General features: G+C 43.2%; 1 protein-coding gene across 1 annotated transcript in view; it reads right to left on the minus strand.

Moving 5' to 3' along the window:
* Positions 1 to 9,025, minus strand: part of LOC131127768 (breakpoint cluster region protein) — a 70,550-nt gene extending 61,525 nt beyond the window's left edge. The window contains exon 1 of the mRNA XM_058069993.2: positions 7,346 to 9,025. Within this exon, the coding sequence (XP_057925976.2) occupies positions 7,346 to 8,666 (1,321 nt within the window). The 5' untranslated portion in view covers positions 8,667 to 9,025. The remainder of the gene's footprint in view (positions 1 to 7,345) is intronic.
* Between the last annotated feature and the right edge of the window lie 1,818 nt (positions 9,026 to 10,843).

Here is a 10,843-nt window from a genome sequence, read left to right on the forward strand (position 1 = left end):
TTATTTATGCCTTAAATGGCTTATTTTCTTTTATTATGTGTACTATATTGCGTAATAAGAGAGTAAAATAGAGGTAGTATAAATGTGTCAGATATCTAATTATCATCTGAAACGTCCTGTCGCACTCCTGTCTACAGCCGAGTGACAAATCGGAAAAAAAAAAGGGGGAACACAACCAGGATCAAATGGATTTTATACATTGCAGTCATCCCACAGGCGTGCTAGCTTACACTTCACGCTGATTAAATATCGGCCTATCTGCTTGTTTGTCACATGCTTTGTGTCAAAGAGCTTTGGACTGGATCACCTTATATAACAACACATTCTGTGCAACCGTCTAATCCAACCCACGCTGGATGGTTTTGAGGGTCGGAAGCAAACTATTTTGTCGTTGCGGAATATGCGGTTTCAACCTTGACAAAAGATATTCCAATTCCATTCGGGTTATTTGCTCAAACTGAAAGAATGTAACCTTTGTATACACCTCATTCCCAAAGAAAAGTGCGAAATCCGAATGAATATATAATGGGATTCCCAGGGGTGGAATATTCCTTTCCCCAATCCGATTGAGGTATCTTGTACCCGCTCAAACGGAAAGTTGTCAGACTGCGTTCTTCTTCTTCTTCTGTTGTTTATTGGGGCGGCACGGCGGTCAAGTGGTTAGCACGCAGACCTCACAGGCTAGGAAGACCAGGGTTCGATTCCACCCTCGGCCATCTCTGTGTGGAGTTTGCATGTTCTCCCCGTGCATGCGTGGTACTCCGGTTTCCTCCCACATTCCAAAAACATGCTAGGTTAATTAGCGACTCCAAATTGTCCATAGGTATGAATGTGAGTGTGAATGGTTGTTTGTCTATATGTGCCCTGTGATTGGCTGGCCACCAGTCCAGGGTGTACCCCGCCTCTCGCCCGAAGACAGCTGGGATAGGCTCCAGCACCCCAGCACGACCCTAAATAAAATAACACGGTGCTCAGGCCACACAGCTTGGAGACCCGAGTTCGATTCCACCCTTGGCTATCTCTGTGCAGAGTTTGCATGTTCTCCCCGTGCATGCGTGGTACTCCGGTTTCCTCCCACATTCCAAAAACATGCTAGGTTAATTAGCGACTCCAAATTGTCCATAGGTATGAATGTGAGTGTGAATGGTTGTTTGTCTATATGTGCCCTGTGATTGGTTGGCTGGCCACCAGTCCAGGGTGTACCCCGCCTCTCGCCCGAAGACGGCTGGGATAGGCTCCAGCACCCCCACAACCCTCGTGATGAGGATAAACGGTAGAAAATGAATGAATGAATGAGTTCTCCTCCTATGTTGTGTGGAAGTGGTAACTTTTTGGCTTCTTATTTTTCTTTCCCCACCCTCGGCCATTTTTGTGTGGAGTTTGCATGTTCTCCCGGTGCATGCGTGGGCTTTCTCCGGGTATTCCGCTTTCCTCCCACATTCCAAAAACATGCTAGGTTAATTAGCGACTCCAAATTGTCCATAGGTATGAATGTGATTGTGAATGGTTGTTTGACTATATGTGCCCTGTGATTGGCTGGCGACCAGTCCAGGGTGTACCCTGCCTCTCGCCCGAAGACAGCTGGGATAGGCTCCAGCGCCCCCCGCGACCCTCGTGAGGAAAAAGTGGTAGAAAATGAATGAATGTTGTTTATCGGCGGTTGGCAAGCAGCTTTGGTGTGCATTAGCGCCATCTGTGGAACAGAATCTAAACCCTTTTATACGCCATTCACAAGTCCACTTTTATTCAAAAAGAAAATACATATCTATATAAAACATGTGCCGAGCTTAATTATAAAATATTAGCAAGATTGAACTAAATTGAAAGAAAAACTCCAGGAAGTCGGTATCACGTGATGTTGGTGTTTACGCTTTGCTGGGCATGCCCCATTGACTATTCTGGTTGATTATAGCGGCGCATATAGACACGTGATTGGAATATTCCTTTCCATGTATACCATTGCTTTCGGAAAGGTCATTCGGAAAGAGAAAAACTCTTGGCTATTGTTATATTGTTTCTCCTATTGTGTTCCCGCATGACAACAGGAAGCGCTGATAACAAGCAATTCGATTGGAAACCACGTGACATGTTTTAAGCCACTCAATCCTCCTTTTTTTTTTTTTTTGAGTGAGTTGTCAGGGCTTTCCCCCGGCCCCCCCCCCCCCCCCCCCCCCCACCACCACCACCCATGACAAAAGAAACTCCCTAAATTTATCACGCTAGACAAACCCCTTTAAGTTAATTACTCGGCACCAAGGACAACAACACTGATGTGTCCTGACACGAAAGCACTCAGGGTGGACAAGACCGAGTGACTGAGACGCCCGGGGAGGGGCGGGGGGGGGGGCTCTGCGTCTACTCAAAGCCTTTCTCTGCGAGCATTACAGCAATCAGCGGGTTGCAAGCAGAAGGAAAGAACGAGAGTGCAAGCCAGCTGATGACAAAGTGTAAAAAAAAAAAAAAAAAAAAATGGCCGATCTGTCAATGATCCATGCATTATGCCAAGAAATGCTGATTCAAAAGCTAATTAAACCTGCAAATAATTAATTTCAAACATTAATTTACCAGGTTATGGGGAAGAACAAGTATTAGTGTTCATTATCGGGAGAAGAATATGCATTTCACCAAAACCTGGCCTAGTTTTTGTAGGCCACATCACTCATCTCATTATACTTGTAATTCACAGCACCACAGGCAAACAGCCCCATGCGGTAAAAATAAACTGCATATTAATCCTGCTGCTGGACGGCATTTAATGGTGGATTTAATGTGGTGGGTTCGAACTTCATTCATGAGATTGCAGGTCAACACACACAAGGGACCTTAGTGTTCCTTCTTTGGGACTTGATCTTATACATTCTTGACATTCATTCATTCATCAACGCTAGAAGAAGAGCTGCAACAATGCACTACGATTCGATTAATCGAGTAGTTAGCACGCACGCCACACACCTAGGAGACCTGGGTTCGATTCTCCGCTTGCCATCGCTGTGTGGAGTTTGCATGTACGTATTCCCTGTGTACCGGATTTTCCATTACGTTCCGATATACAACCAAGGTTGTTTGTGTCGATAAAGTTATTGCAAATCGACCACCTATTAATCATTCTTCGAACAGTTAAACTCTTAAAGAGTTCAGAGCTGTGGATTCGGCAGATTACGCACGTCCCAGCATGCTTTGCTGTAGTTAAAATGATCACTTTTAGTGTTTTGTGTTATTTTATACAGACAATGTGTAACAGTTAAAGTGCTGGCATTTTTAGTCGTGTACAGTTAAATCATTTTGACTTTAATCTGAATCTGGCAGGGCTGCACGGTGGTCTAGTGGTTAGCTTGCAGACCTCACAGCTAGGAGACCAGAGTTCAATTCCACCCTCGGACATCTCTGTGTGGAGTTTGTACGTTCTCCCCGTGCATGCGTGGGTTTTCTCCGGGTACTCCGGTTTCCTCCCACATTCCAAAAAAACATGCTAGGTTAATTAGCGACTCCAAATTATCCATAGGTATGAATGTGAGTGTGAATGGTTGTTTGCCATTTAAGGCCGTGGGTTTTCTCCGGGTACTCCGGTTTCCTCCCACATTCCAAAAAAACATGCTAGGTTAATTAGCGACTCCAAATTGTCCATAGGTATGAATGTGAGTGTGAATGGTTGTTTGCCATTTAAGGCCGTGGGTTTTCTCCGGGTACTCCGGTTTCCTCCCACATTCCAAAAAACATGCTAGGTTAATTAGCAACTCCAAATTGTCCATAGGTATGAATGTGAGTGTGAATGGTTGTTTGCCATTTAAGGGCGTGGGTTTTCTCCGGGTACTCCGGTTTCCTCCCACATTCCAAAAACATGCTAGGTTAATTAGCGACTCCAAATTGTCCATAGGTATGAATGTGAGTGTGAATGGTTGTTTGCCATTTAAGGGCGTGGGTTTTCTCCGGGTACTCCGGTTTCCTCCCACATTCCAAAAAACATGCTAGGTTAATTAGCGACTCCAAATTGTCCATAGGTATGAATGTGAGTGTGAATGGTTGTTTGCCATTTAAGGGCGTGGGTTTTCTCCGGGTACTCCGGTTTCCTCCCACATTCCAAAAAAACATGCTAGGTTAATTAGCGACTCCAAATTGTCCATAGGTATGAATGTGAGTGTGAATGGTTGTTTGCCATTTAAGGGCGTGGGTTTTCTCCGGGTACTCCGGTTTCCTCCCACATTCCAAAAAACATGCTAGGTTAATTAGCGACTCCAAATTGTCCATAGGTATGAATGTGAGTGTGAATGGTTGTTTGCCATTTAAGGGCGTGGGTTTTCTCCGGGTACTCCGGTTTCCTCCCACATTCCAAAAAACATGCTAGGTTAATTAGCGACTCCAAATTATCCATAGGTATGAATGTGAGTGTGAATGGTTGTTTGCCTATATGTGCCCTGTGATTGGCTGGCTGGCCACCAGTCCAGGGTGTACCCCGCCTCTCGCCTGAAGACAGCTGGGATAGGCTCCAGCACCCCCCGCGACCCTCGTGAGGAAAAAGCGGTAGAAAATGAATGAATCTGGCAACCTTATTTAGAATGGTTGTAATGTACAATATTGTTTTCCACTTTTAAAAGTACAATTCCACAGGAGTAGTGAGCTTATCCTCACTAGGGCATGCTGGAGCCTATCCCAGCTATCCCACCCTGGACTGGTGGCCAGCCAATCACAGGGCACATATAGACAAACAACCATTCACACTCACATTCATTTATACCTATGGATAATTTGGAGTTGCCAATTAACCTAGCATGTTTTTGGAATGTGGGAGGAAACCGGAGTACCCGGAGAAAACCCACGCATGCACGGGGAGAACATGCAAACTCCATTGCAACCATGTTGTATTCTCATGTAAAACGATGCCAGATAATAACGTTTGCACATTTGGAAGTGAGCTCTGGATGACGTTTTGGATGGCTACTGTTCTACTGATGTCCATGCAAATCGGACTTATTTATATGGGCTGCAAATTGTCTGCGCACTGTAAACATGGAACTTTGTATCGGGAAGTCCTCAGGAGCGCATGGGAGTGTGACTGTGGAGTGGCGGGCCTTGGGTGGAATAAATTAAACAGACAATGTAAACACTGCAGAAAGAGGTGCAGAATCTGGAAGATCTCGAAAGCTTTCGGTGTGGGGTTATCATCAACTCAATGCAAAGGGGTCAAAATAAGCATCTTTTTTTTTGTTTGTTTCTTTTTCGGCTTTGACCTGATTAATTTACCAATGGCGGTTATTTGAAACAATAACAAACTAATAACTGTTAAAATTGTTGTTGATGAATTGCATCTTGAAGCAATTGAGACGCTGCTTTGAGTGTGCTACCCAGCGGATATCTCAATTAGTTTGTGGTCTGAAGAACAAACAACATGAACCATGGGAAGTTCATGCAAGACCTCAACTATGACAGTCCTCCGGGCAGCATTATTTTGCTCGATAAACAGACGTTCAAGAGACATTTCCACATCCTCCAAAAAAAATAGATACCCAATATTAAATTGAAACCACCAGAAATTAATCGGCAGTCCAAATGACCATCAACTAAGATAAAGATAAATATTGCAAAGACAACACATCCAGTAACTCTAGAAGGAAAATTGTATTTTCTGCGTCCTTATGTGCTTTTAATCTACATAATTAGGACTTTTTTTGCGAAAAAACCCAGCTGATTTACCTAAACTGGTCATAATTTAGAAATACCCTCATTTAGCCTGGTTAACTGGTAGTACTCCTTTTTTATAAATGTAATATTTTTGTAGTTATAGCTTAGAAAACCTGTTTACAAACTTCTGGATATAATATTTAACATTATTAGAGACTTCTACGCATTAAATAACACCACATAGTCACCTTTTTTTTTTTTTTTACTTTTCCGGTTAGCGTAAAACTGTTGCATGTTTTGTTGTGTTATTAATACACTGCATGAATCCAAATGTGTTCTTAATGTATTTTTTTTATCACAAAACGTCCTTGTTGGCAGCCTATTACCTTGCTAGGACATGGAAACAGGAACCGGCGTCAGTTCCATCTCCCCTCTATTATGTCATTTGTGGTTGATTCTGTAGTTCGGTATCGAACACACTTATGCCAGGTGTCAAAACATGTGTTACATGTGTAAGAAAACAACAGTAAATGCATCAAAATGAAAGAGATAAATGAGATTTAAGGTTACTTTCACCTTCACGGAAAGACATGATGTGGCCAAAGACACATGGACACCACCTTCATGTTTTGCCATGAGTTATTTCTTTAAATTCAATAGTGTTGCTCACATTCTTTATCAAAATGCTGGAACTTTTTTTTGGCTTCATTTTGAATTGTTTTCTGTTCTGTAATTGTAAAACTATAAATATGTGTTTTGTGTAAAAATGTTTGGCTTTCTGGAATAGATTAATTGGATTTACATGATTTATTATTGGAGTCGGACCTTCTGAATCTGATTAGTGATTCTTCCAAAGGTTCTGCTATATCTATCAACATTTAAATATTTATATCTATCCTTCCGTCTATTTTCTATACTGCATGCTGGAGCCTATCCCAGCTGTCTTCGGGATAGGCTCATATAGACAAACAACCATTCACACTCACATTCATACCTATGGACAATTTGGAGTTATTATGAATTACTCGAGCATATTTTCGGAATGTGGGAGGAAACCGGAGTACCCGGAGAAAACCCACGCATGCACGAGGAGAACATGCAAACTCCACACAGAGATGGCGGAGAGTGGAATTGAACTCCGGTCTCCTAGCTGTGAGGCCTGTGCGCTAACCACTCTTTAAAATACATTCATTCATTTTCTACCGCTTATCCTCACGAGGGTCGTGGGGGGTGCTGGAGCCTATCCCAACTGTCTTTGGGCGAGAGGCGGGGTTATACCCTGGACTGGTGGCCAGCCAATCACAGGGCACATATAGACAAACAACCATTCACACTCACATTCATAACTATGGAAAATTAAGTCGCTAATTAACCTAGCATGTTTTTGGAATGTGGGATTAAACCGGAGTACCCGGAGAAAACCCACGCATGCACGGGGAGAACATGCAAAAGGGTGGAATTGAACCCTTGGTCTCCGAGCTGTGAGGTCTGCGCGCTAACCACTAGACCACCGTGCCGCTCTCTTGAAAATACATGTATATTAATATTTATACTGTTAATATACAACTCCGCAGGTATGTTGGGTAGCTCATGGGTACACTTCCCTAACATAACGTTACCAAGCATACCTTGTGGGTTATGAATGGGAGTTTTTTTTTTTTTTTTTTTTTTCCAAAGTGTCTTTGGCTACTTAATGGTTGGGAAGAAAGCGTGAATCTTTTACACATACCCAGATCTCCTTGGATACTGTTGTCATGGGAGGTTCTGCTGGACGTGGTGGAGTCCCCATCACTGGGCCAGGGTTGTCCTGTTTTATGGACTCTAACGTTGGCGTCGGTCAGGGTCACCTGCTGCTTCAGACGCTTCAGTGAGAGGGGTGTGGGCGGGCTGCTACTGTCACAAGACTGCTGAGACGGCGAGCGACTTTTCTCCCTGAACATCGGATAGGCGGTCGGACTGGGAGAGACGTGGCTGGACTGGCCTGAGGAGAAGTCCTCTTCGCTGGATGTTAGGTTCTCATTGGAGCTACAGTCCGGAGTGTATCCTCCTCCGACGTCGTCAAAGCTACCAGGGGAGCAGGAGCGCCTCGGCCATGTTAGGTGTGTGTCTTTCTCTACGCTGTGGTCTCTAATCTGGATCACTCGAGTCTCCCCCTCGGCAGCCATTATTCCCCCAACATAGACACTCGAGTACGGCGGACACTCTGATGCTTGCGGATCGCACGTTCCTCCAGTAGACCTGACCGTGCAGTCTTTCAGGAAGTGCTGCCCAGGTTCATTATAAGACCCGTTATAGCCGCAGTTCCCGTCTGTGGACCGTCCCCGTTGGATAAACTTGTTTATGTCCCCAGTTGTGGCTGAAAGGTTCCCCGGTACCGAATGAAGAGACCTCTTCCGTTCCATTTGCATAGCCTGACATCCAAGCGTGCTGATCTTGTCCGAGACCTCCCTGTCGTTGACTTTGACCAATCCGCGCTCATAATGGTACTCCATGTTCACGTAGAATGGTTTCTCCGGCTTTCCCGCCACCGAGAAGCGTCCATCTGCGGCTGTGTGGGAATTTGCTCTCCTGATGCGTTCAAAGTTTGATCGCAAAGCTGCAACCGAACCCGGTCCCACTGGGAATTCAGAAATGTCAGACTCTTGCCGAACAGGGGACACATGACCCTTCTGTTTGGCACCTTCGACCTCTCCATCGGGATGTGGTGTCCAATTTACTGTTTGTCCAGGTCCGGTCTGAGGTGGTTCCAGTGATAAGTCCTCTTTGTGACTGTCTGGACCACTGGAAATATCTCCATCACTTATCTGAGCAGGCCTTTTAAACCCCCAGCGCTGCCCGTCGTAAGACTTCTTCTCTTTAGCAAGAAGAGTCTGCAGGTAGATCATACGAAACCGCTCTTTGTTTACCTCCTTCTCCAAGTGTCTGATGGACGTCTTGCATTTGTCCAGCTCCTGTTCAATCGCTCCTAAAGAGTTCAGCTCCATGCATGGGGGATCTGACTCAGGAAACTGGGTTCTCCAAGCCTCTACAAACCCCACCGGTTCCACCATTGTTATTTTACCCTGACAGACACTACTCAGAGAAAAGTACTCCCAAGGAATATAATGAAGTTAACTTTCTGTTGTTGAAGACTGACATAGTGCTGTAAAGGTTACACTTTTGTTGTGTTTACTTACAGAATAGTCCTGCAGTTTCTGTACTCCGTTTTGGCAAATCCAGGGAACATAGAGTTGTCCTTGTGAGCTTTTCCTTTCGATGTCTTATATCCTCCGTGCTTGCTGTCAGACTGCCTCGCAGCTGGATGGTGTTTTGCAGAGCTGCAGAAGTAGGCGGGGCATCAGTGTGTGATTTAGCTTTTCACCGAAAATCACATTTTTTTTTTAAATGTAATGATGAACAATAAAAAACTTCACTTGGACGATAGTAAACTTTCCAGTTCACCGCCAAAACTCCCCACTTGGTTAGGAAACAACACCACATTAGAGTCCAAAGTTCGTCGTCTTGGAATAAAGATGACTTGTAGGGAAAGATCGCCACCTTACGGTTGACATGTGGTTGCAACTTCCGGGCACAACATGGCGGAGCATACGCTGTAAGTGTACGCCAGTGTTTTTCAACCTTTTTTTTTTTTAGCCACGGCACGTTTTTTACGTTGGAAAAATTTTGCGGCACACCAATAACCAACATTATTTGCTTCGTTCAGCTTTTTCCTGATTACGGACTCGCCACAGCAGAATCCTTTTTGATCCGCATACTAATTTAACCAACAATGTTACAAAATGTCAACACTACCTCTCACGTGCATCACTAAGTCTATTAAAGGAACGAGGCAATCAGCTACGTGTTGCCACACGGACGAATATTACATTGCTCTGCCAGTCTTTACACCAATGACACGCGACAATGACATAATATTTGCAGAAAATTATTAATACATGTTAATTTAAAAAAAGTGATATTGAATAATTCCTCACGGCACACCTGACGATTTCTCACGGCACACAGTTGTTGAAAATCACTGTATTAGAGGAACGAGGCAATCAGCTACGTGTTGCCACACGGACGAATATTACATTGCTCTGCACAGTTGTTGAAAATCACTAGTGTACACAAATGCTAGTTATGAGCCGTTTTGGATTCACATATATCGACGCGTACATCGTATCTTAGTTTAGTTACTTAGTTTATGTTGAGTTGTCTATAATGTAATATATCTAAGTATGGCAAATACACTATTATCAACTCCCTATTGAAAATAACCAAGAACAAAAGCGCATGCGCAAAAGTAGCATACGGAAACCCCTTTGAAGCTTATGCAGAGCAACCAGCCTGGAAGTCTTACCATGGCAACCACGTAGTGTGGGCGGGTCGATCCAAATACCGATAATATTGATACCAACATCCGTGATTAGATTTTTTTGTATTTGTGTTTCTGTTTTCGACAAATTTGTGTGTTTTTGCTGTGTTATTCATATTGCTATATGACTAATATTGTTAGATTCATATATTGTTATTTCAACCCAGAGCGTCCACAGGAGGACTTTGGAGGCAAAAAGCCAAATAACTTTTTAATGAGATAAAAAGGGATAATTGTATTGTTTTTATTGATATCGTCACATCGTTTCATGATGTATATAATGTTACATTGTTCACAAATAGCGTTCCCCTTAAAATATGTGTCCAGTGTTTTATTCTGATTATTACTACATTAACCTATTTAAAGTTAAAATGATAAACCCACTCCAAATTGACCTAATTATGAATAAATGTAAATGATTGTTTGTTTATATGTGCCCTATATATGTGTCGGCATCATCCTGTTCACCTGGTATCGAATTGATACCAAAATTGCAGTATCGCCCACCCTTTGTATCCACGGTAACTGCAACAACGCGAAATGGCAGCGATGCGTTGAATTTGTACTTGAGAGTCGGGATTTTTGAAACCCCAGTCGGGAAATCCGGGATCATTAGTCATTTGATTTTATAAATACAGCCATTCGTCACTTTCTATAACCTTTAGTGTTTACAGAATTCGAAACTAGTATTTCAAAGAGTTTGTTACGTGGATTTCTTATTTTGCAGACGATTATGTCAACAACTAACAAAGTATTATTTTGTTTTTCATTTAGATTCACGAATACATTCATTCAAATGTTTTTTTTTTGTAAATACATATGAGGAAGAGAACACGTACTTTTTACGTATGACATAAGACATGAAAGAGG

Source organism: Doryrhamphus excisus, linkage group LG3 (assembly GCF_037039965.1).
Source record: "Doryrhamphus excisus strain RoL-2023G ecotype Guam linkage group LG3, RoL_Dexc_Guam_v1.1, whole genome shotgun sequence".
Taxonomy (NCBI): domain Eukaryota; kingdom Metazoa; phylum Chordata; class Actinopteri; order Syngnathiformes; family Syngnathidae; genus Doryrhamphus; species Doryrhamphus excisus.